At 37.4% G+C, this 27,826-nt stretch overlaps 1 protein-coding gene across 2 annotated transcripts in view; it reads left to right on the forward strand.

Moving 5' to 3' along the window:
- LOC306810341 (uncharacterized protein) overlaps positions 1-27,826 on the forward strand; it is a 217,606-nt gene that overhangs the window by 42,650 nt on the left and 147,130 nt on the right. Inside the window, exon 2 of one of the 2 annotated variants that reach the window (XM_079322823.1) lies at positions 272-387. In XM_079322823.1, the coding sequence (XP_079178949.1) occupies positions 272-387 (116 nt within the window). Of the gene's footprint in view, positions 1-271; positions 388-27,826 lie in introns of those variants that run through there. The other variant, XR_013776436.1, reaches the window with a different exon arrangement.

Genomic DNA, 27,826 nt, shown 5'->3' on the forward strand with positions numbered 1-27,826 from the left:
AAGAAAGGCAATTTATTATGTTTGTAAATAAAATCAATTAAAACCACGGCTTGAACTCTGGAAGTTGAGTTTGCCAGCTTGAGGAAAGGGGAAGGTGTTTTGTTTGTTTCTCCATTTGTTTTCTGTTGTTTTTCTAATTCTTTTTTTTCCCATGTGTAACACTGAACTTAACAAGGGTGACTTGAATTAAAATAATCTTGGCATTATGCAGTGCAGTGTTTTTACTGAGTATTTGTTTCTGAAAGAACTGTGATTTGCTTTTATTTTACAGGACTGGAAAGAAAAGCTTTCTATAGATGTCAGTTTCTGTCCCTGTGATGCTGCACTGACTGATGCCACATTGAGCACTGAGTACTACTGGCAAAGTGGGAGGCTTCTCAGAATGAGGTAGGTTTCACTCTTTTCCACAAGGCCTGATGAGTTCTTCATAGTCACTTTTCTGTTTAATATAAGGAAAGTCAGATAGGTGTTCTAGGTCTGACTTTACCTTGACTTGTCATTGGTTTTGGTGGCTTCCTCTGTGTTGGTATTTACCCAACAGAGTAATTAATGATTCCAGGTGTTGTTCTGGGCTGCAATGTTCCATGAGCTCTCATTCACAGGGTCACAGTGTTGTTCCAAATCATTCTTGGACTGTTGTGACTGTTAGCTGAGACTACAGGTACACTCTGTATTCCCTGTGCATGTGCCATCAGAATATCTCAGTTAACCTTCCCCAGCCAAGGTTATTTCCTAACAGAATGGTTACAGGAGAGTGATTTGAGGAAGGTTTGCATATTATTATTATTATTATTAATAATAATATTATTATTATTGTAATTATACATAAACTCTAGTCAAAGTGCACTGCAATGAATAGATACTGCCTAAAGGCCTTGATTCATTTTTATTATTTTCTCACTGGTGGTAAAAGACATATTGAGGTGAGAGTTTGTTACTTAAACATGGGACTGGTAAATATGACACAAAACATGCAATAGACCCACAGCCATCTGGAATGGCAGCTGAGCCCTTGGCAGGATACTGTAGGGTATGCAAAATGCATGAGTTGCTTATGCTTAGCAGCCCTATCCTATATGTTAGAGTTCTCTTTCAGGAACTGTAAAGACTGGTTCAGTTTGAGTTGTGATAAATTGCTTTGAATCCCAGATTCAAAGGTGATGTTGGAAATGAGGGGTACCAGGAGACCTGCAAGGAAAGAAGGTTTGAAGCAAGTAAAGCAACAACTAGGAAAGTGTTGTAAGGGGAGGAGGGGGGGTGGGGTTAATTTATCTTATTTTCCATTGATTCTTTTCCTATTTATACTCTTCATGAGCTAGCAACCTCCAAATGAGCGACATCTTTTCTGAGTTGTTCTGTTGTGCATTATTTCACAAAAAGAGATGTATTAATTGCTCTATGCTGTACTGCACCCCCTCATTGTGCACCAAGTGTAGGGAAAATATTACGGTCAGTGTCTGACATGTGGAACTAATTTGCCTCTGTTGGAGTTCAGGGAGAGGTCTTGGCTATTACAGTGGATGAAAACACTAGGAATTATAGGCACCTCACCTCATGATGCTCATTTGTAGTTTACATTTGTGGTGATATACTATGGATGGAATATGGGGACCATATCCTGGCCCCATTGAAATCAGTAGGAGTTTTTGTCTTAATTTCAACTAGGCCATGACCCTGGGAATCTCTGCTGGCTCCTGGTGAAAGATTTGTTCTATTCTTGCCCCTAACTAGACCTCCTCTGAGGACTTAGTTTTTAATATTGTGACCAAATCTGCTTCTTAGGTAATAATTCTCTCTTATTGAAGTTTATTTGTACTTGATTTGGGATATCCTATGCTCAAAGGAAAACTTGTTTCTATACCTATATTTTTCTGTTCTTAAATATTACAGTATTGTTACGGGTAATTATAGACTGAATCTCAGGAAATAGTTTCTGATGAAAAGATAAAGGACTTCAGAACAATTTACCAAGGGATAGGACAGCAACCTACTAAACCAAATAAGATATTATTATGCAAGAACTGCAAGAAACAAGACTTAACTCAGAGAAAAACTAGATTAATTGCTCTTTAATATCATCAGTTTCTATTACTTCAAATTCTTCCATGAGCATATTTTGGATTTTCCCCTTATTAGCAGTTTGGATTTGATAAGTTATCTTTGTCTGTAGATGAAAATATGTACTTTAGTATTATCTTTGCTATAGTAATAGACTCTTTCACACTCCCACAGCTGCCTCATAACTTATAAATCCTTTTACTAAAGGTCACCACAATTCTTATTTTCTGCATAATATTTTTTCTTTCTATCAGCTAATCAGTGGAGCTCTTTGCTCTAATACATTCCACTTATTGTATAGTGCAGGCATAAGAGTATATTAAAATTGTTGTGTGACATATGAAGCTAAATTTTGATTCTCAAAAACATGAATGCTTCACCAAAGGTATTTCTGACTGAGATACTTTCTTAATGCAAGCATTAATTGCTTCTGAAAAAGGGACAGATATGAAATGCTGAGTGTATTCTCATGTGATAGCTAATTTATCTGTTTCAATATCTCAAGTTCATCAGCTCCTATTGAAAGTTTCATTCTATTGGTGCACCTTGTTTTAGGAATTTTGCAGTGCTTTCCATTAGAAATCTCTCCAAGTTTGGGCTGGGTTTTAAGAAGTACACAGTTTATGCAGTGTATGTGTCCATATGCATCTGTGTATGCTCTGTTAGAGCTTTGAAGCTAGAAGTGAAGTTTGAAGTTTGTTGGGGGTAGAGATATTAAAAATCTTCTCTTCTGCCTGTTCTGGCCCAAGTGTCCACATGAATGTTCTGTTATGCTTTGTTACACAAAGTTATGCTGGGAAGCAAGGCTACAAAGGTGTTAAGCCATTTTTGCCTAGTCTTATTGTATTAATTTACCAGTATATGTCCCCTGCATTTTGCATAATTCCTTTAAAACTGTGTAAAAACCATATTTTCCTTGTTGAGTTCCTTTGCCTCTCCTCTCACAGATAAGTATCCTGCCCTGGCACTGCCTCATGTCTAAGGTGGCTAACATTGCAGAGAGGATGGGGATAAAGTATTTTCAACAGGGAAGAATCATGATGTCTGTCTACCATGGGTGCTGCTGCATTTCTTTCCCTGTGCTCTTCCTGGTGTCATTGTTTGTCACTTTCTGTATTGAACTGTGAGAGATGTTTAGGGTAGTCATGGTGAGCACATCTGTATTATGAAAGTAATGAACCAAAATATTAAGTCTTGCTTGTTCCTGTTACTTTTGCATCAACTAGCTGAACCAATATTTTATTTTTGTTTAATTAACTTGCCAAAGCAAACCAATTATTCACCTGAAAGAGTACTGAGAAAACAAGGCCCTAGTGTTCTTCACCTCACAGTTGTTCCAGATGTTCAAGTATTTGAAGTATCCTGTACATGTAGTCCTAAAATAATTCATAAAAAAAAAGTAGTAAAAGTAAATCCATTTTTTAATACAGGATTTTGTAGTGATAAGAATGTTTTATAGAGGGAAAATTATTCACTGCAATTTGTAACTTGGAGAACATAATCCATTTGACTCTTTTTCTGTATAATACGAAGAGTTCATCTGTTGCACAATGTTCATTTTTAATTAAACATTTTATCATAGTACAGCCTTTTATTGACATTCCTCATAATAGAGCTGATAAGATCTTGACCTACTCTTCAATACAGCAATGTATAACTCAATACTCTGGCATGCTGTTCCCTTCAGAATTAAACACATGATCTTCTGATTTAATTTTAAAATCTTATGCACTTTTGGTCCCATTTATTTACTTTAACTTCCTAAATTTATGCCTCTTTTGACTTTTGCATTTTGGATGCAACCATTTCTTGGGCCATCACTCCTATTTTCTCAAGCTTTTAGCTAGCTGGACCACTTAACTGAATCTTTTTCTCCTTTCTTTCACTTCTTTTTTTGAATTTGCAGTATGAGGTGATTTATCACCTGATCTTCTTTCTTACTGTACCTTTTGTATACAGTTTTGATTAGGTGTCCTAACTTTGCTCCCTATTGCCTTAATCACAGGCTTATAGAATTTCTGCTGTCACAAAAATTCCTTAAGATACTTCGTGAGAAGAGATTCCTGAAGATGTCCCCAAAGATGAACAATAAAGCTGGCCCCTGTCAGTAACCACAATGAGCCCTGAGACATAAAGCTTTCCAGGATGATGTGTTTAGCCATAATCCTGGCAGGATTTTGCCAGCTCCAGGGGATCTGCACCAGGGGAGTGGGAACCAGTCCCTTCAGTGGGTAGTGGCTGCAGTGGTGCTGCTGACAGGGAGAGATCTGAGACCAGCTGGCCACAGAGCAGCATCCAGAGGGAATAAGCCTAAAGTAAATTTCTAGGGTTTACTGTTGCCTACATTAGGTTTTGGTATTTGTCCAAATGGGAAAACCAGAATTCTCTAGTATTTTGCTGCAGCAAATTAACCCTTCTGAGTTGAGCACCCATGATAATCACCTGTTTCTGAGGAACATCAGGTGTTGCAAGACCCAATTTCTCAGCAATGTCCTCACCTCTTGCTATATCAGTTGTGTCAGATAATGACTCAACTGCCCCATGCTTCTCTTTCACACTTTGTAAAATCAGCTTTGCTATTCATCCTTCTTATACTGCAGGCCTGCCACTGTTCACTGTAAATGTATAGATATTGATTTGAGCTGATAATTTTGAGGTAATTTAATACCCATTTGAAATGATTTCATGTAATAAGTTGCCTTGTGCTTGACAAGATCTCCAAAGAGGGAAGGAATACTCAACTGCTGAAGATGTTTTCTTACACTGTGGCAAACTTTTTAATCTTGCTTGGTCAGCATAAAGTTAAAAATCAAACAGGACCTTTGGCAGTAGGAAGTTACCATGTGCCAGATGTGTACCTTTCAAAGTTAAACCTTCCAACCTCTTTGGTCTTCAACAAGCTCCAGATCTCCATGGATAAATAGGTATGTAACGAATTAAATAAGTACTTACTAGATCTCTGAACCAAATCTAGATTTCTGATTTTTTTTTTTTTTTTTTTTTTGGCACATTCTCCAAATCTACAAGAAAGTATATTGCCATGTTATTGGAAACATAGAGGAAGGATACAGTGCATTGAGTTTTATTAATTGTTCTAAAAGGGTACATTTTCTGAAAAAGGAGAAAATGCATGTCCTGCTATACCCAGCTGAGTAGGAGAATTGTGGAAACACAATCAAGGTGTGCCTGGGGTACCCAGGACCTGTCAGCAAAGGTGCCTGTCTGTCTTGGTTGCATCTCCCATCCATGCTGGATAGATGAAGGCAAGTTAGGGAAATGCCAGCAGAGGTCCAGGGCACTGTTGGCAGTGCAAACACAGCTGGCACATTGCAGGTCCAGGGTCTCACCATCCCCAGCAGAGGAGGAGCAATGACAGCAGAGGGGATGAAAAAGCTGTGAAACTGCTTGTTGCATCTATTCCTGGAAGCTTAAACTTGTATAAACCAGACCTAAATCATATCAGGTGAAGCTTCCAGTTACATCAGAGATACTGGACATTGCCACTGAAATAAAAACACTGAATTTTGATCATATGGTGGAGTAGAGAGGCTCAATTTATGCATATCCTGCAAATATTCTGCTATATTTCAGATGTAGTGCTGGTCATAAACTTGTTTGTTCTCCCTTGCTCTCCCACCCTGGGCAATCCTGAAGATAACATGAAGAACAGGAAGGAGTAACATCAGTGTTTTGCTTTCTCGCTTTGTTTTATTGGGTTGTCTTGGTTTATACCTCTGCAACTTCAGGCTGGCTCCCAGTGCTTGAGCTCACAAAAGAAAATGTGCAAGCTAGGGTGGTGACTGGATGCTCTACAGATGCATTGGTATTAGTTTTTCCCAGCTTTCTACCACAAATGGTCTTTAAGGTATCTTATAGAATTAATAAAATAATATCCTGGGATTTAAATATACTCAAAACATGTTAGAAAAAAAAATAATAATAAAAAAAAATTTGTATTTGCTGGTGAACATTTGTGCACATGTTCTTTTTAGTGGGGACTAATAAGCTCATTGTTTTCCACCACCTTTTTACAGAAAGTAAAGTAAAATATTTATAAGAAAACACCCCCCCCCAACATCTACTTCAAATGGCCTCAGTGTAAATTTTCATAAGTACTTTCAAATGTTCGTGTTCATGAACATCATTTTAAATGCAAAAGTTAGATGGTTTTTAGTGACAGAACTAAAATAAATGTGAATGTTATTTCTCCAATAATAAATATTTTATATAGTTTAAAAACCCAAGCAATTTGCTTAGCTGCAGCTTTGTTACTCAAAGATACACCCTCACCAGAAGGAAGGCGACAGTGGGATTTAATGAAATCTGTAATATCATTTCAAAAGGTGTGTACAAACTTATGCCAATTAGTATTTTGAATCCCTGTCCTTGGTCACACTGTGAATGTGCAGACTCTGGCACAGGTGGCAAAACCATGGAAGGGCAATGCCACAGTGGCCAAGATTGGGGTGACCTGAGCCACACAGGTGGCTCTGGCTTTGCTGCTGACAAATGATCAGCTTTCTAAAACTCATGAAAATTCACACCCACTTGTGTAACGTCTAATTTGCTTCTGTATACACACAACCAAGAAAAAAGCATGTTCTAAGAAGAGAGGAGTTAGGTAGCATTGTTGTTTCTGTGTATATTTGTTTAGTGCTTTAGATTTTGTTGAAAGTCTGTTGACTGTGGGTTTTGGTTATATTCTTCCCTTTAAGAAGGGATGTGTTTTGCTTATCAGCTGACAAAATAGCATTCAAAATAAATTTTAGAGAACGTTGTTTCAATATTACAAGGACATTATTCAAAATGAGTGGATAAGCCTTATTTTGTTGATGTTTTATTGGGGTTTACCCATTGTAAATTTCACTATTTTATAGAAAACAGTTTAATGATTCAAGGAGTAACAAAGTTAATTGCTTAGGTACTGATCTCCTGTAAAAATAAATCTATTAATCCTAATAATTTAATTCTAGTGCATTATTAATATAAACATTTAGAGTGTTCTCTTATATTTGAAAAACATAAAGGAACCAATCCATCTCAGTATTTGGACCTTTTTAAACTCACAGACACTCATGCAGGGAATACATACTGTACCTGGAGTATGTATATGTAAGGTGATGGAGGAAATAGGAAGATATTGGAGAAAGCTGTCTCTCCAGTTAGAACATTTAGCTAGAACTTGCAAGGTGTGAGCTAATTTGCTGAATTCTACTGTGAAAAATCTAACATTTTTCATTATTTCACATACAAGATGGACATTTTAATCTCCTGAAAGAAAATAAGTAAGAATTTTAACAGATTGTTCTGAGGAACATGCATTTTAGACCTGCCTTCTTTTTATAATATGAGGTTAATTTTATGCCTTTTTTTTTTCTTCACCTTTCCTCTAAGCTTTATTTTATGACAAAAGCCTATAAGAACAGTCAAATTTGTTATTTCAAATTGGATAAAGTCAACAGATTTTGTCTCTGAATTGTGTATACATGATGCATAACTTTTATGCAACTTCCTGCTAGGATGTTCTCCTCCTCCCTGTACCCACATTCACACTAAATTGCAGTGTTGATGTTGATTTAATGAAAGGACATTCTTCTGCTGTGCAGTTGCTTTCAGTTTTTGTATTTAGTGGAGTGATTTGGCAGCTTTCACTGTATCCAAAAATATGAGTGAGCATCAATAAACTATCCAAGAGAAAGGAGTTTTAAGGAAGTGTTGTCAGTTTATACTCAGGTAAAAAAGGATGAGGTCATTTGGGCAAGAAGGCCTGTAAACATCCTGTCACATGGGTGGACAATGTGTTGAAATTGTAAATTCCACATGGCATTTGGTGTGTTCTGTGAGTGGGCATATATTGGTGTAAGGGAGCTCATCCTCTGTTCCCCCTGCAGCTCTCCAGAGATTCATAGGGTGAAGTCAAAGCCATCAGGTTGTGTGGGGGAAAAAATAACCTGCAACAAGCATTTGCTAGAAAGAACAAATAATTTTAACTGACTTCTTAGGCAGTTGTAAGCATTTGTGGAGAATTAACAAACAGAAAAGGCCATCTTTTCTCCCAGCCAGGAAAAGAGCACAGTTTTATGCTTTAAGTGACCAGTCAAGCATTGCAAATAATGAAAGGTGATTATTCCTATTGGTCAGTTAAAAACTGTGTCACAGGGTCAAATATGTTTGCATACACTGCTCAAGGACTTGTGGCTAAGTAAATAAATAATAACACCCAGGACCTATATGCAGACACCTGGTGAAGAGATTTAAGGGCTCCATCCATTGGCTGTATTTCCCAAGGAAAAACTCCACCAACCCTAGCAAAAAATGTGTAAAACCTAGACTAGAAAAAAACACTTTCATCATGTAATAGCAATGTCCAACCTCAACACCTGCTGTGATATATCCTTCATTGGTAGGAATATTATAGATGATGGATTTTGGTTTTGTGGGTGCATTCAGTCCAAACCAGGAAACCCCCAGGCCTACAGAACCTTGAAATACTTGTATTATTTTTAAATCAGCTTTTGAGTATGAGATACTATCACAATAATGATATCCTTTGATTAATAGTAGGCAGTAATGATTCAGATAAGCACTGTTCAGAGACAGGCAAAGGTGTAATCTGCCTTTCCAGGAGTTTGTACTTACTGCAAGGTTCAAGATTTTTGTGGTCAGCAGGCAGAAAAAGAAAATTTGGTAAGTGAAATGATGAGCAGGATTGGTCCCAGACACTCAGCTTCAGCCTTAAAACTTCCTTATTCCAGTGATTACTGCAAACAGGGATATCTTCCCAAATGAGTGTGAGGAGGAGGGAGTGGAGGCCAAGGTTGGAAAAATGCAAAACTCAGAACCACAAGATTTGAAATTCCACTGTATATTTAGTGCAGTTACTGTTTTTCGGGGGCTGAAGTGCTGCTCCAAAGAACAAGTAAAAATTGCATCAATCTCTGTGTCATTGCATTTCACATAGATTTTACTTTAATACTCTATTATATTTTGTACATTCAAAAGGAAAAAAAAAGCCACTTTTGAGAAAGAAGTAAAGGGAGTGTTTTGATTAGATAACAGCATGTAAACTTTGACTTGCAGTTTTAAAAATCTTTAGTGTCTCTTTTGCTTTTTGTTGTGTAATTGATTACTAGCACCCCCTTTAACACACCTTGAAGGGCAAGCAGGAAATTCATGTTTTCCTTCATCAGCCCATCCCTCTGAAAAGCTTTCAATATTAAACCAGTTTGCAAGGAGCAAAGACAGAAGAAACAAGAGGCCCAGTTAGACCGTGGCAAGGTTAGGAAATGCATGTCTGGTGCCTGCAGCAAATATCAGCTCTTGTTCCTGAACAATTTTTGCATGGGGAGACCAAGTTAATTGGGGTATGGCTCTGTTCTTTCCTTTATGAGTGACCTTTTATTATCTCTGTGGCCCTGTAGTTCATGCAGTGTCATAAAGCTGTGGGAAAGTCTTGCAGCTGGTGTTATCAGCTGTTGGAAATTAACTTAAAAATTGCAATATTTGTGTTTCCTTTTGCCTGAAGGTGTCTAGGAGTGTTTAAATAGCTAAAAGGTGCAATTATTGGGTCATGATTTTGCTGAGCATTGCTCCTACATATTTTTCCCTTCTTTCTCTCCCCTTCTTTTCCCCACTGCTTTTTAGTGCAAGCTGTGGGCTGGCAATCAGGTGTTGTGCTGGGGGAGGGGGGTTACTTTAGGAGGGGGGGTTACATGCATAATTCCCACGAATGTAGGAGGAGGATGAAAAAGATAAAGAAATTTTGTTTTTCTGAGCTAGAGGATTCTCTGCATGACTTCCCCACTGATGGGATCATGTGCTTTCAGGCTGAGATTTTATTAACAATTCAAATGGAAATTGAGGGCACAGGAGGAGCAGATTCTCACATAAACTTGATCTGTCCATGAATGCAGTTCTCTGTTTGCCCTGACCCTGCATGGCTTAAGACACTGCCTGTGAGGCCTGAGTGCCAGACACAAAGCCCGAAATGAAAAGCAAGCACATTCCAGTAGTCTGCACAAAGGCAATGGAGCAGTTTCTAGCCGTCTCCCCAGGGAGAGATCTTATCTCCTTGCAGCTAAAACTCTTTAGAGTGTTTATTTGTACTCTAGCACCCGAGGTTTATGAATTGATACGGATGCTGATTAAACTGTAAGTTTCCTCGGTGGGTCTTTTTGGGAGACACGGAGGTGTTCCACGTGTAATTTCTTTCCCAAATTCCTATCCACATTGATCAAAAGGTTGCTTTGCTTTCCTGGAGAGTGGGAAGCACTGAGGGAAAGGGAAGTCCAGAAAGCGCATTTTTTAATGAAAGTCACCCCCAGCCTTTGGAGAGTTTTCACAACTTTGCCTTGAGGACCCATCCATCCATCCATCCATCCATCCATCCATCCATCCATCCATCCATCCATCCATCCATCCATCCATCCATCCATCCCCCGTTTTTGGCGTTTGGAGCAGTGCAGAGTGTGGGCAGCACTCAGAGGCTGCCCTGAGTGGCTGTACAGATTAAATGTGGTGTGCAGCAGGGTGACCTTGTGCTGGGAAGGCACAGGGAGGGCGTGAGGCCAGGCAGCTGTGGCCACATCTGCCGGGCCATCGCTCTCTGCCAATGGCAGCCAGAGCAGGATGCTCCTGCTGGGAATTCTGCTGGGGGCTGGGTGACACGGCTTTGCTGGGGGTTTTATCCTTTCTTTTTGAGAACACATGAGTGCAAGGATGCAATTCACACTCCCTTGATGTTAATATTGTGTCAGTATATTGCTAATAAAGTGGCAATTCCTTATTCAAACTATTAAACATCAATACTTCTGGCTCTCCTCAGCAGGTTTCTTTTTATGAAAACTCCCTAAAACATTAGGAAAACTGTAAAAATCCAAATGTTTTGACTGTGTTAATTCCAAAGAGTCACAATATTACTTGCTCTAGTTTTCCTTATTTTCAGCCATAAAAGAACAGGAAAAGAGCCCCAAAGAAAAAGCCAGCAATTTTTAGATAGGAAATTATAACCATATGTTTTTCCATTTTTCTTACAGCATTTAAATGCTTTAAACATTTTCATACTCCTGAAAGTATTTAAATTAGTGGGAAGAGATTAGCAAGAGATATTGATTCAAATAGTTTTCATCCCTTAATTTTACGGGTTTATATTATCCAAAATTAATGGTCATACTTAGGCAAATTGTCAGTAATTGGTGACAAAATTGCTTTATTGCTTTTCTTTCATTTGATGCTAATTAATGGCCCTACATTATTAAGTTCAAGCCTCTTCTGTATTTCTCCTTCTCCATAAATATGCTTAGTGGTAATGTGTTTGGCTAAACTTTTTTCTTTAGTGCATGCAGTTACTGCCTTATAGAAATGTGATAACAAACAGCTTTCTGGCATGATTTATAGAAATGTGATAGCAAACACATTTCTGGCATGATTTTTCCTGAAAGAATATAAATTTTATTTGCTTAAGTGCTTGAATTCATTTTGATATGAAAGAAACATTAGTAACATAATGTGTTAATTGATATGAAAAATTATTGTTTTACCACATTACTTCTTGGTTACTTACTCAGCAGTTACTTGACAAAATCTGGATTTTGTTTGTTTTACCAGTTAAAATCCCCTTACCTCTCTCCTGAGATTTTAGAGTGTTTTTTAAAAAAAAAAAAAGGTTCTTTTTCAGTGGACTAGAATTACCCCATAGAATTGGTCATTGTATTTTGCACCTGTTAATGTAACTGGTATTTGGTACAGACCAGTATTTATCCATGTTTCTCAAAACTAAATTGTTTTCATGATACGTAAATATATTGAAGTCTAGAATAGATGGAGCAAATAAAAGCCACTTCTAGTTTTATTCATACAAAAACTATGGAAAAAAACCAGATTGTGTGCGTGATTTGTTGGTTTGTTTTTTTTTTGTTTGTTTTCTAAGACTTTTAGAAAAAGAAAAGTAATGAATATATGTCACAAAATTTGATATTTTTAACATCATATACTAAAGTAGAATAGTAAAGCTAAATATCAAAATGATTACTTGTGGCCTACTAGCAGGAGTTCTAGGGGCCTTGTACGAATAAATTAGTCAAAACTAGTAAAAACCAAAAGGTTTTCAAAATGTAGGAGGAAATAGTCTCTAAGGTTTTATAGTTTCACAAATTATCCATATTTCTCTGCTGTCTAATCTTGTATTGTTAAACTGAGATAATGGTACCTTTCACTGGTAGAGGATTGCACCAAGAAAAAAATAGTGTCTCTGTGATTGCTGACAAAGTTCTACTTACCTTTAATCTCAAGTATACTCAGAGAGTTTTCAAAATTGTGATTAACTAATCCTTGAAGTGGTTTTTTTTCATCTTTTCTCATGATTTATGTTTCAATTTTTTTCTATTTATGTATTAATGAATATTTTTTAATATTTTTAATATTTTCATCATGGTGGTGTCATTTAAATAAATCTTTAGAATCACTGAATTTTAAAAACAAATAGTTACTTCTTTTCGACATAATTTTTTAAAATATGTTTTCCCCTAAAAGAAGCTTCGAGAAAAAGACTAGAGAAAAATTTAGTTATTTAGTTTTGCTTGAATGTGGAGATGGTATTGCTGAGCTTCAAACTTCTGTGTTTGTGTGCTCTGAGTTTGACCTCGGGAGGGAAGCTATGCCCAGCAGTGCCTACCCAGACTTCATGTTCTAAATTTAGGTATTTGGAGTTTCATCATAGATAATAAGCTAACCTCAGGTAAACAGTATGGCTTCTCCTCACAAGTAAATGAAAGGAGGAGGAGAAAAATTAGCATCAAATTAAGATCACTAGGATTAGGCAGAACAGTGGTGATTTGTGGTATAAAATGTGAATTTAATCTTTCCAGAGAATCTGCCCACAGGATTTGATTGTCCGTTTCTGAAATATTGTTATCTTAGGCTGCAACTTGGACAGCCATTTATACTGAACTAACCACACTGAAAACCAATGAAAATGAAGGGATAGTTCTTTGGGGAGGGGATAGTCTTCATGACAAAGATGACCTTTGAATGATAGCTGAACATGTTTATGTAAGTTACTAGAAAGAAAAACGACACTTCTGTAAACTGATGTTGATGAGGGATTAAATTTATGGTTTCTATGTGTTATGGTAAAATACAGACTCGCTTGATAAAGCATTTTATTGTAAACCATGGAGAAATTTACCACAAGTATGGAATTGATGGAGGAGAAGACTGTCTTCATATAGAAATCTGTGAAATTCCAAGTGTTTTTGGAAATCCCAAATCTTCTAAATGGAACCGAAAAACGAAACAAATTCAAAGTTCCTAAGAATTGCTTTCCATTTCTTTTGACATCCTTGAGTAATTCATATTACACTTGTCATAAATAGTGTCTAGCTTGCACTTGGTGTCTTTCTTCAACTTTTATCTATGGTTCTTGTCCACTGAAAAGGAAAAAGGAGGGAAGGCAGCCTGTTGCCCTCAGCCCCCAGTGTGCACTGCCCCTTTTGGATGTGGAAAATTTTATGTTTTCCCTGCCTTCATAGAGTGTTCACCAGGGTAAAATACGTGCTGCCTGATCAGTTTGCTCTTCACAGCAATGCAAGTGCTCCAGAGGGGCAACCACACCATCCTGCTTCTGCTCCCAAACTGAGCATCTAATCTGGGCTTCTTCCAAGACAGTCTGGGCATCCTTCTTTTGACCTTTTAGAATAGCCATTTTCTTCTCTCTCACTCTGTAGGGACCCTGAGGTCATGGTGTTGTTACTTCCATTAGGACTTTCCAGCTTACTTTCCTTCAGTGAATGTTGTCAGCTTCTCTGGCAAATTCTATGATTTTTGGTGTCTAGTATTTAATATCAGCCATATACTAATAAGGCATTATCTGCTATATGTAGAAGATATTGCCACTGTGATTTCTGTGATTGGAAGTTTTTAATCATACCTTAGTAGTTTTTGGCTTTTCAGCAGTAATTTTTAAAGAAAATATATTAATCTTAACAAGTTCTGGTTGGTCTGGGTGACTGTAACCTCAGGGGACAATCATCAAATTTAAAAATTCTTTTTATTATAATTTTTCTATTGACAATTCAGATTTAGATACTTTTCTGAAGGATGAAAAGTATATATAGATTTTTTGTTTTTAGTATATTTTTAATAATGCCACCTATTTAGTGATCATTAATGTAATTTTGCTTTAAACTGGGTATATTATTAAAAATTAGTTCCTTTTGGGTCTATTGTGTAAATATACTTTCTAAAAAATGACCTGAAACTAAAGTTATTTCATGCTCAAATTTGTTAAATAGGGATGACTTGAGGAATATTTCTATTTTCAGAAGTCATGGCTGTCTCAGTCTCCTACCTCCAGCAAATTCATATTTGATTGTTGGTACATGAAGAAAAGATAAGAAAAAAAAAAAGAGTGAGCATGGATGTAATGATGAAGAAACAATGCAGCATAGTCAACCAGGCATGAAGAATTATGTATTGAAGCTAAGAGGCCAAGTGTCTCATCAGCTGGATTTTAATAGTGCCTGGCAGAAGTGCTTGTACTTGTACAAGCAATTCTTTTAATATCTAATTGTGTTTCAAGTTGAAATATGACAGTCTGTCTTGAAACATGAAGAGAATATTTCCTGTGATGCAATGTCTGAGCATTTCTTTATGTACTAAACTGAGACCAGAAAATTGGTGATACTTGTGTTTCCAGATTCCAGGAGCTTCCTAATTATGCATAACTAAAGCTGTATCCTGTGCAGTTTTACTATTGTTAACTCTTTCCTCTTCCTGTCTTTATAAGTCATCTTGTTTACTGTATTCACTTGATGTAGTTTGTTCCTTTTTGTTGTTGTTGTGTTTTTTTGGTTTTGTTTTTTTTTTTTTTTTTATACTATAAGCTGCTTCATTTACTACTTAGCAGAATATCTAGTTTTGCTTGGGGAATTTAGCTACAAAAGCAATGCACTTTAAATCTTTAAATATAAATGTGACTCCAAAGCTGACATCTGAATTATGGTCCTGATAATCTAGCATTACCCTAACAGGGTCAGGAGTAAAAGATCATCATAATTGAAGGCTAGGAAAAAAAAAGAGGAGTTTGGAAAAAGCTTAATTTTTTACTTGTCATGCATACTGAAATGGATGCAATACTCAAAGTGTAGCCAGGTTTTGAAATGGGCTTTTTTCATTTATTTCTCATGATCGATTGGCATGTGAAGCTGGGAGCTTTTCAGGAAAAGTCTGGGATTATGAGTGCATCAGCCTCTGCTTTTAGCACAGCAACGAGGTTATCAATAATGCATTGGAGATCTCAGAATCCTTGAACATAGGGAAATCACAGCTGGTGTGGGCTTATTGTTGAAATTGCAGATTTGCACCAAGAGGTCACGACAACTGCATGTCAGACGGTCACACACACGCACACAGACATGTCTTGAGGGAATGAGGGGAATAATATCTGAAGAATTGCCAGTGCCCATGTCATTTAGAAACTCTTCGTATGTTTCTATAGTTCAGCTTTAAAAGCAGCATATTTAATGCTGCTTGCAGCAGCCTTTTGACATTTTGGCCTTTCCCAGTATTGTAAGTTTTATTGTTTTCCTGACAAGTTTATTCATATACTAACAGCTTGCTTGGCAGCAACGTTCAGACTCAATACTTAGGCTTTCTGGTCACGGTGATGGCTGGCAGTAATAGAGAGGGAGAATAAGTGAGTGTGGAAATGCAAAGCTGTCTCTTGTTACATTTTATCGATCTCATTCTGGTGTCATTCAATTAAGACAGAAATGTGATGGATAGTGTCTGCATAGATCCCTGCTTTGCTTTCCAGCCACTCTATATAAAGCTTTTTGGGGGGGAGGGAGGAGAAAAGAGAGTGTGAGGGGAGGAGGGGGTAGCAAATCAAAGATACAGTGTGATTTGAATTACAGATCAAACTTATCTTCCAAAAAAAAATCATTATTCTAAAGCTATGCTGAAAGGCAATATTAGCAGAGCTAGCATTCTCTGTTGTCTTGCTAATAAGTATGTGTAAATGTCCAGCACATTGTTCATTGCAGTTGAATTAATGTTGGTAGTTCTTTTTTTTATCCCAGATCTTGTCTGTGGTTTATTCATAAACACTTGATTCTTCTGAATTTAATACACAGATAGAAATGAAAAGATTTACTTGGCTAAGAGAGTTGCCTGCATGCTGTAGGGCAGTAATTCCAGATAAACATCTGCAGATAAGAGTTGTCATTTCAGCCCATTGTTTACTTTAAATATGGTGGAAAAAAAGAATCGAGAAGCTCTCTCAGTGTAGTACAAAAACGTAGAGATTAGCTCCATGGGCTTAAGCAGACCTACATCAGTGCACTACCAAACCTCTTGCTCATACTTACACAGTGGTAACTTCAGAACTAATAAATTACTTTCAATCTAACTCACAGCTTTCTGCCTAAAATGTGAATGAGACAATCCTAGAATGCATGGGTGATTTCCAGACATGTTTTTTGTCATCAGACTTGGGGCAGGCTCCTGAAATGTTCTTTAGAATGTACAAGCTATTTAGCTCCCTGTGAGACAAGCCTTGATAAATCTCATATCCTGGTTTTCCTCCCTATCTTCTGAGCTGTCTGTGCAGTTCACCTCTGTTCCCATGGAATTTCCAGAGCAAAGGTTTGCAACTCAAAAACCTATGTCTGGGGCAGATTTGGGATTCTCTGCTGAAATGAGGTAATCTGGGCAAAAGCCATTTCACCAGAACCAAAGTAGTTTATAGTACTTTATAGCAGATGTATACTGGCTGTTCTGACTACCACAAACAAGAAAAGACCAACCAACCAAAACAAAAAGAGCAAACCAAGCTGTACCCCATGCAGCATGCAGGGTTGGTATTCCTGCATTTCCAGTCATGGTGGCTGTTTGGGATATTCCACCTTTCACAGCCTGGGTCTCTCCCTAAGTCCCTTTTCCTGCTCTGGGGAGCAAAGGAGCCCTAGGAGCCACATTTTAACTAAGAGCTTTGGGGCTTTGATGTTCAGGACTGTATTTGCCTTACAACTGCCATTGTTCAATACAGAGTTACCCCTGTGGAAGGCATTAATTACTAAGAAATAATTGTGTTTCGAGGTTTTGAAGTTTTAAGGTATTTAAGATTTACATGTGACAAGGCTAAGATTTTGGAAATGAAAGCACACTTCTGTTATTCATTCAGATGAGTATTCTAAGTCTTGTGTGCCTCAGGTTAACAGTAGTTAATAGGTGCTCTGTAGTCCCTACAGCAGAGTTATGGGCCTCAGCTCTGGATTCATGGGCTTGAAGACCAAACATCAACTGGAGTGTGAGTTTCCAGAGCTACAGAATTTGAAATGAGAAGTTAGGGCTGAGATGAACCAAGGTATCTCAGAATCATTTGACCTTGTGCTATTAATTAGATGCTTCTGCTAAATCAATCAGCAACAGTTGTACTGCCATGAGGATAAAGTGTCTTCCCTTTGTCCAGAAGTTCTGCCAGGGGTCTCTCCAGATCTCTACCAGATAACTCATCTTCAGAGGACTCTTGGAAAGGAATCATATGAGGAAGTGCTGCCTTCCAGACATGAGGATGCAAGAAGGGTCTCAGGCCCTTCTAGTCATTGCTATTTTTTTTTACCTAAAAGCAAAGATAGGTACAGTCAGGACTCTGAATAATTGTTGGACCTCGTCTTTGAGGGCTGATCTAGAGTGGGAATGCTGCTTAGGTGTATTATGGATATTTAATCTCCATTGAAATTCTTGACATTTGGAGGATATTGAGTATATACAGCTTGAATGTTTGCTCCATTGCCAGTATCTTTGGAAGTTACTTTTAATATAAGACAGAGAGGTAGACTTATTATGCTTCTATCCCACCTTCCAAGTGACATTGTTTTTATTATAAATCATGGCATAGCATGTTGTAGCAAAGATAACACTCTTTGAGCAGCATCCCTTCTTTGTTGAGGAGACTTTCAGTGCAGGACCATTTGAAAAATCATGTATTTGTCACTTAGGTATGAAATAAAAAATACTAGTATACATTTAAAGCAAATAATGTTGTCCAGATTTTACAGACAATTTCACAGCCAATGCTGTTGGTATAGCTGCTTAAAATAAAGCAGTTAAAGTGTCTTCCTCACTTAACATCCTGACTCACCACAGATTTCTGTTTCTTTCTGCACCCCAAACAGAGAGTTTACATTGTTCCTTCCTGGCATTATGGGTTCACATAATGTAACATATTAAATAGTTTTACATTTTTAATTACTGCTCATTTAACTGCAGCAAGGAAAATACTTGTGGCATTAAAAAAAAGAATTTTTTTTTTTTTTAAACAATGTGACTTTGTAGGAGGAGACTAAGGGGCTTTGCAGTAGCAATCTAAAAAAAATTTAACCAGTGTAAAATCTGACCATGACTTTTAAAATTTGACCATTTGGATTTTTTCAATGGTTCATTGAAGTATATCAGGTTCTGACAGCCATACATAAAATAACATTAGAAAAGACAACCTGTCTCTAAAACAAGTGCTACTAATAAGCTCTACAAGGAAACTTTTAATATAATTTGTCCACCACAAGCTTTTTTTTCTTCTAACCTAAATGAAGAAAGTTCATTGAGGTGTATACTTTTGGATAAATTCAACACACTGACAGCTGTCTCTGGAGCTGAAACTGAACAGACCTTAAGTTTGTAAAACTTAATTTAGATGGTTTCACGTCAGTGTCATGCTTTTTGTAGATGTCTGCATTTCATAATTCCAAAAGCAGTACCACAAGAATTACTTGTTTTGTCCAGTATTTTAATCTCAGAAGGGAGCAGCTAAAATGACACAAACCAAACTTGTTTTAAGGCATACACTTGAATTTCCAGTTTTGTTTCTAGACCAGAAATTCACAGAAGATTGAGGAGAGGAGGGAGAGAGGCTTCCTAAGCATAAGCACGCAAGTGGTTATGTTCTATTGTACTCTTTTTAGAACTGAAATATTTCAATAGCTTGAAAATGAGCCAGACACACTGTATATTATGAACAGGGAAAAAAAAAAAAAAAAAAAAAAAAGGATAAAAATAAATAGAGAGCAGCTGCAGTCCTGTTAGGAATGCAACAGAGTTAAAAGAGACCTGAAAAATTATAGTTGACATTCTGTATACAAATCTAGGAGAAAAGAACCCTAAAGTATATCAAGTCTTGTCATATTCTGTTCTGCTCTACTCTGAACTTAGGGTTCAGTGTTTAATATATGAGCAACAAATTTTTTTCTTTTTCAAGTGCTTCTAAAGAATTAGGATTAAATACATAAGACACAAGGTAGAGCTCTAAACAGCTTGCTTGAAAACAGAAAAAAGTCAGTATCTGAGTCAAATATGTTTTTGACTATAGTCAGCTGTAGCAAGAATTTATAAGTAATTGTCTACAGCATAAGGCTAGAAGATATTAGTATTGTTAATTAACAAAAATTACTTTTTGTTTTGGAATAATTTTTGATATTCTCTGATTCCTGGATTTTATTCCTTGATATTTAACTGTTGGTGGAGTGGACAATCATGTTTTTCCAATGTGGAATTTACTTTTATCACTTCATTGTACAGAGAAGCGTCTAAGTATTGTTATATTATTTGGTAGTTAGAATTCTTTGAGTGAGAAAAAGGAGAACTATTCAGAGTCTGCTTGAATTTGAAACCTATGGCTCCAGAGTATGGTAAACATTCATTCAATTTCTTTGTGAAGGTTGAAAAATAAATAAATACCATTTTTGTTTATTGCACTTTATCCAATAAACTAAAGATAGTATAATGTCCTTGTTTAGCCTTGCCTTTTGATTTTTCAGTATTAAGTAGTCTTTCTCATTAATCAGAAACTGGACAGTGTTTCATAGTGCTCCAACTGAAGAGGAATCAATGGTTTTTATGCTTCTATTCCACCTGAAATTCAGTATTTAACACATATAGTAATTCTGATTGTCATAAAATGTCAGATGGTAGGCATGAAAAGAAATACATGCTAGAGAAGTGCAAACTTAGTTTAATATAGGAAAGAATCAATAAATAAAGGTGGAATGCTTTATTAATTTAGCCCTAATAATGATTAGATGTGGTAACAGTGATTACCAAGATTTTGGAAGTCAATTCAGGAATACAGTCATGTTGGCTTGTTATAAGGAAGACAAAAAAATACCTCCTGTTCATCAGTTTTTGAGTTGGAGCAGTTGGCTAAACTCTTCCTGCTGCTTTTTTTATGTGCAGTTCTGAAAATCAGTTTTCATAATTCTAGGTTATTGGAAATAAAGAGAAGTAGTGGGGAAGTCATGTTAGCAATCATTGAATCATCATAGAATCAGAATGGTTTGTGTTTAAAAGGACCTTAAAACCATCTCATTTCTATCTCCTGCAATGGGCAGAAACACCTTCCCCTAGACCAGGCTGCTCAGAGCCCCATCCCACCTGGCCTTGAGCATTTCCAGGGATGGGGCAGCCACAGCTTCTCTGGGAAACTGGTTCCAGTGCCTCAACATCCTCAAAGAAAGAATTTCTTCTTAATGTCTAATGTAAATCTATCTACTTAAATCTATTCTTCCTCTTCTATTACTATATACCTTTGTAAAAAGAGTCCTGGGCTCCCACACAGCATGACCAGCTGGGCAAGGGAGGGGATTGTCCTGCTCTGCTCTGGGCTGGGGTGGCCTCACCTGGAGTGCTGGGGGCACTTTTGGGTGCCACAATATGAGATAGAGTTTAAGAAATTAGAGAGTGTCCAAAGGAGAATCAGGAGGTGGTGAAGGGCTGCAGAGGAGCCTATGAGGAGTGGCTGAGGGCACTTGGTCTGTTCAGCCTGGAGGAGTCTGAGGGGAGACCTCATTGTGCTCTGCAACACGGAGGGAAAATGAGGAACAGACCCTGCTCTCTGCCCTGTGATGACCAGCAATGGGATCCAGGGGAACAGCCTGAAGCTGAGTTAGCACGGATATCAGGATAAGCTTTTTCACCAAAGGGGTGATTGGGCACTGGAACAGGCTCCTGGGGAAGTGCTCACATACCAAGCCTGACAGAGTTTGGACAGTGCTCTCAAAGTGTTGGACAACACTGTCAGGCATATGGTGGGAATTTTGGGATGTCCTCTGCAGGGCTGAGAGTTGGACTCAATGATCCTGATGGATCCCTTCCAACTCAGCATATTCTATGATTTTTCCACAAACATGGTACTGAGTTGCTATTTTGATTAAAGGTGATGTCCACTCTGGAAACTGCATCAAAGATTCCTAAATGTTCCTTTTAAAAGGCAGATAGACTTTTTCAGGTTGTCTATTTTTTGGGGGTTTTTTGGCAGCTCTCTTCTAGCATTAGGGATTCCAAAACCTGAATTGTATTTTCCAGCACTAAATTTGAAAACAAGATAAGTTATTTATAGGTAAATAAAGACTAGTTTCTGCTGTAATGGGTGAGAATTTTACTGACAGTGTCCATCTTCTTAATTAAAAGGAAAAACTTTGAAGGATGCATGCCCAGAATATGCATAATTTTGTATATTTCTATTTATGCAATTATGGGAACTCTTGAAGCTCTTTGCAGTTTGGGGTCCCTTCTCCCAAGCAAGGGCAAGAGAACACAGCTTCAAGCTGCACCAAGGGAGGTTCAGGTTGGACATTAGGAAGAATTTCATCATGGAAAGTAATGTTAAACATGAGAATGGACTGCCCAGGTTGGTGTAGTCTTTACAGAACTTTACATGATGTTCTTGCATGAGCCCTGCTTGGTTCTGGGCACTTTATCTTCTTGAGCTGCTACATTCTCTTAGGCTGTGTAATGTCAATTCCTGAGGAATACAGGGTAATTTTGTGCATAAAAGAACACTATTACAAATCTCTGAAGAGGTATCCAAAATTATCAGGAAGTTTTACTCATGCCTTTTGTGATTGCTCAAGTCACAGAAAAGCAAATACTTAAGAATAAAAGTGTGGACAACTGTAATTGCTGTTGCTCAACAGGATTGCATTTCATTTTTCCAACAGCACTACTGTGTCCTAAAAAATTTCATGACTTCCTCACCATAAGGCTCACAGGAGCAGAAGGGCACCTGAACTTCACCAAGTCTTGCCAAAAGGAAGAATTATTGTCTTTGTGCAGAAATTTCAGGATAAATGCTGGAAGAAAAATACAGCTGTTTCCTAGCTGTTGTCAAGAATTAGATGTTTAGTCAGAAGCTTCTCTGAGGCGAAGATAAGAGAGATTTTTTTCTGTTTAATTTTCTGCTACTCTGTCTTGGGTTCTGTCACTGTGCTATGTGCCTGCTTTGTAAAGTGGTGTGAAGCTTCTGCAGCTGTAAGGTGTTTGGGAATGCTCTTTTACATTGGTTTGCTTTCTTGAAATTCAGACTATGTTTTGAAGATTTCATTTCCAGAACAGTGTCATCTTGCCAAAATGAAATAAATTATTCTTGTTAGTTTCATAGCTGTGGAGGGGGAAAAAAATCAATGACCTTTTACTTTTTCTGCTTTTCTGCTTGGCTATGCTACAAGCAAAATCCAAAGAATCCAAAAAGACAAAAAGAGATTCTGTTTTTAATACTCATGTCATAATTGGAACACTTTCCTTGAAATTGCTGAGAGTTGGGATTTAGGCTGCTTTTAAAACTAAGATGCTGTCAAACTGCTAAGATAAGTATGCATATATATTATAATAGGCTCATAGGTGCCTTTAGATTGGAAAAGACCTTTAAGATCATTGAGTCCAACCATTAACCCAGCACTCCAAGGCCACCACTGTACCATGTCCTGCAGTGCCACTTCTACACATCTAATTACATCCAGAGATGGTGGCTCCAGCACTTCCCTGGGCAGCCTGTTCCAATATATGGTAACTCCCTTTGTGAAGAAACTTTTCCTAAAATCCAATCTAGACACTCCCTGCTGCAATTAGAGGTCATTTCCTTCTATCTTGTTGCTTGTTATCTGGGGGAAGAGGCTGACTCTCCTTTCCTTGTGTATGACCCACCCAGTTCCTCAGCTGCTCCTCCCCAGACTTGTGCTCCAGACCCTTCCCCAGCTCTGTTCCCTTCTCTGGACATGCTCCATGCCCTCAATGTCCTTCTGGCAGTGAGGAGCCCAAAACTGAACACAGGATTCAAGCTGTGGTCTCAGGAGTGCTGAGCACAGGGAGCTGGTCACAGATACAAGCCAGGTGCCATGGCCACCTGGGCACACCTGGGCTCATGTTCAGCTGATGCTGATCAGCACTCCCAGGTTTTTTTTTCCACCAAGAGTCTTTCCAGCCACTTTTCCCCAGTGCTGTTGAACCTCATGCAGTTTATCCTCTGCCCTTGGATGCAGCCTTTCCATCTCCCTCTGCAGGGCCTTCCTGCCCAACTTGGTGCCCTCTGCAAACTAACTGAGGGTGCATTGATCCTCTCATCCAGACCATTGATAAAGATATTAAATATCAACAGCCTTTCCTTATCCATTATGTTGGTTAAGTACAACCTGCCCTAAATCCCTATTGGCCTGATGCCCTGGCTGTCCTGCCCCTGCCACATCGTGACACTCACTACTGAAAACTTCACATTTTGATCCTGTACTGGATAAATTATTTCTATCTCTAAGTACATTTTAAATACTTCTAAAGAAATGTGGAAAAAAAAATCAAAGTACTAAGATGATGAGAATATGGAACCAAAACAAGTTTTGTTCTTTGTGCTTCCTTGACTTAGATGTTGTTCAGACTATGTACATTAGGTTTTTTTCAAATATCTTGGAGAGGTAGACAGATGAATGGATAGATTGGAGTGCTTGTGGATAAAAATATGTGTTTACAGGATCATGGTTAACATTTCTGGTCTTTATTATAATACCATTTCATTTTAGTATGTTATCTGTACATTATTCTATTTTATGCAGGGGCAAAAAATTAATATGCACAACTCGGAAAGTAGTCCTGAGTTTTTTTCTTTGCATATATGAGAATATATTAATTTCCTCAAATTAAATAAATGTTTAAGTCTGTTTGACAGTAAAATTTATATTGGTCAACTACAGGGATAATAGAGCTTTTATTGAGCATTTCCAGATAAAGGAGAGCTTGGGTCAATTAATTTCTATTATTACAGGTACCAAGATTCATTCTCCTCAGGCCTTTCCTCCTCTTACTCTGTATGCTTTAGATGGTTTTGTCAAATTGATGGTTGACCTTCTTTCTTGACAAACCAGAAAATCCTGAACTAGTTATATTTAGATGTGCAACAATGGGATGAATAATCTCTTTCTTAAAAAATGGGTGGTCTGTAGCAATCAGTCTTGAAAACTGTTTATTTGACTTCTTGAGAAAAGGAGGGGGTTGAGTTCTGCATTGCGAGGAAATAAAATTTGGGGATATGCCCAAAAGTATAATAGTGGCATGTAAATACAGATATCATCAGGTGCTCTAAATGACATGGATATCAGAACTCTGGTCCCCTGGTCTGGTAAAGGCAAACTTAAATCTGAGATTTCTGAGTGTTTATGTATTTTGATTAATTTTATGTATGAAATCTTGACTCACAATATATGACCAAAAATTATGAATAAAAAAGGTGTGGGTTGGAATCTTCTAGATGATCATGCTATAATGTAATTTAATATTTGTGTATTAATATGTAATACCTTATCACTGAGTGTAATCACATGAGTATTAGCAATTCATTTCCTAAAAAAATAATGCTCTCCTTGCATGGAGTTTTGAGATGGGTGTATATAATCAAAGAGCAGTAATGCATCTTTAGGAAACCAAATCATCCTGGAAAGTAAATAATAAATGACAGAGTATTGCATGAATAATAACTATATAATACTGACTTTGTGGGTTTCTGCCTGAATTCAGATTTGGCTGAATGAATGCAGAAATATGCACTTAGATTCTGCACAGCATGTGCTCTGTTTAAGGGACTCAAGAGCAAATATTTTCTGACTTTAAGTGGTCATTAAATTATTTTCAATAACTCCATCTCCCATTGCTTCCATAAGTAGTGGAGAAGAAATTTGTAGTTGTTTAATCAATTTTTACCTGCTTAGGTAAACCATTGATCACTGACCTGTGCTACATGACTTTTTGTCTAATACAAAGGTAAAGCAAAAAAGTAAAAACTTTTATCCTTGTGGTGGGAGTGGTGAAGGGAATTTCTTCTACTGAGCTATAATTTTTTTTCTGGGAGATTTCAGTTGCACTTTGTTGCTGGTTTTGTTCTGGAGTATTTTAATAAAGTTATTGATGTTAAGGATATGATAATGTAAAGTTATTTCTTAAAGAGACTTTTGGACTGCTTTTATCATGTTGGGCTATCTAATAAAGCAGGAAGTTATAAAATGAAAATTATTTACTTTATTCAAGGATTTATATGTATCAGTCTTACTGGTCATGTCTTACCACAACAAGCTTTCCTGAAAAATGAACCATATTCTGCAACAAATTAATTACTTGATATGCATAAAAAGAAAGGGCTATAATGACTTCAACATGGTTTTAACCTGGAAAGATAACTAATGGATGTAGACTAGAAAGGAATTTTTTTTAAATACTTCAGAGTGCATTAGAATAATGAGCTAGTTACTGGTAATGGAATGAGAATAAACAAGGCCGTTTTTATGGTATGGCAAATCAGACATCAATTATGTGGCCAAGCAGCACTGAAGGATGTAGCAGACTGGGAATTAAGCTCTAGTGTTAATTGATTATGAAATCATTTGATAGCCTTTGGTTTTATTGAAATGATTCTGAGAGTGCATCATAAACTCAAAATCCATTATAGGAGAGGCACCACGTTCTGTACTCAGTGTAATCTCAGTAGTGGGCCAACTTTATACAACAGTGAAAATCTTATTTTGATTTTTGCAGCTATTTTGCCAAAAATAACTAGGAAATTGTGCATCTTTCTGGCCATAACTAGTACCATTTGGATCTAAATGCTTTAGTTTTACAACATGAGTATCTTTATTTCAGCTGTTGGTATATTTAGTTAAATGACAGGTGCTTTTTATCTTTTATGTATATATAATTTGCTTGCTCAAAATAGAGGTAAGCGTGCCAAGTGCTTCTACTTGAAGAGACAAGGTGATACAGCATTAACTGATTAATATTGTCTAGCCTCTGTGCAAGGTGACAGATCCCAGATTCTTTTGGATTTATAGAACATTGCATTTTTTGGGTTATTTTTATACCTCTTCCCAGGGTTTTTGCCCTTGGGTTGCATGGGAGGGCACCAGATGGCAAGAGGAAATCCTGCTGTGCCTCTGGGTGTTTTAATGGCTGCTCCTAGGCAGATGTGGTGCCTGCTTTGCCAGGCTGCCCACTCCATCTTTTGTGCTGTGTTTTGGAAGGTCTTGCTCTGTCTTCTCCAGTTCAGTCTTCTAAGGCAGCTGCCCCTTCTTCATTTCAAAGTTAGAGTGACTGCCATAAATCCATAACACTTAAGTTCCAAATGGTTTATAACCTCCTAACAGCTTTTTCTCTTGCTGCTCCTAATGCAGAAGTCCCTGCCTTTTCCTCATGGAAGGTCTGGCCAGTTTGACAGCCATACTCATTTTGACTGCCTCACCTCTGCCTTGCACATTTCTCTTTTGGCTGCTTTCCACTTTCTTCTCCTAAGGGCAGGAGACCTAGGGCTGTGGAGAGGTCAGAATGGAATGATAAAAGAAAGATGAAATGGCAAAAAACAGTAGTCTGCAGTGCCAAAAGCATAAAGAGTCAAACTATAAATCTGCACCACAGGTTGGGGAAGACAGAGGTGAATTATGTGGCCATTCAGGACAGCTGCATGGCTGTGCTCTGTGCAGTCAGAGTTTTTCTCTCTCAGGTGAGTTTTGACATTCAGTTTTACTTCTTTTTGAGAACAAATATTGTGCTAGACACCAGGGGTAGTTCCCATTTTGCTGGAACGTATCAAGAGGTTTCAAGTTCTGCTCAGGCAGCCACTGGAGATTGCCAAGAGAGATCTCATTTAATTGAGTAACTTGAAAAAAAGAATGAAGGAACCATAGCAAAAATGACATCACCAGAAAGTTTTGTCCCCCATAATTCTGCTGAATGATGTTACCTCTTCATATGCACTTGTACTGAGCAATGAGACTTTTGGGTGTATGGGAGGAGGTGCAAGGCAGTTGAGCCAGTCTGACATTATTGGTCACTAGTGCATATAAATGCTCTTCTAGAGCCACTTTTACATAGGTACCATACATATCTTTAATGGTATTTAATTGAGATTAAAAAAGCTGTTGGAGTGGATGCTGTGAATGCATATTAGGAATATTACTTAAAACCGTAAGCCTTGATATGATAAACCATAACAAGTCTGAAGGACTCATAATGGCTTATCATGTCAATAAAATGCACTTAAAAATCCCCAAGTGATTAGAAGGAGCCATTTCAGTCTATTATATCAATTGTTATATGCTGAGAGCATGAGAGATTTATTTTTCTTTTCCATCCTCTGTTTAAAAAAAAAAAAAGAAAGAAGGAAATTAAATCATAATAAGCTATGTTCAAATAGAATCAAGGTACTAAAATAAACCCACAGAAGGCGATTTACAAATTATGGTAGGCAGTGAAAAGTTATTTCCAAGGAGAAAATACTCTCATGTTGCATTTTGTCTCTCATTTTTAAGCACCACAGTATGGCTGATGGGTGGAGTGCATGCTTGCATCAAAGATATTACTGTTGAACTGGCAAGAAGTGTAAATTAAACATACTGTCATGAGAAATCAAAATAATTTTAGCACTTATACCAAGTGATGACCTCCGGCATTTATACCAAGTGATGAACTC

This window comes from Erithacus rubecula, assembly GCF_903797595.1.
Source record: "Erithacus rubecula genome assembly, chromosome: 1".
NCBI classification, from domain to species: Eukaryota; Metazoa; Chordata; class Aves; order Passeriformes; family Muscicapidae; genus Erithacus; species Erithacus rubecula.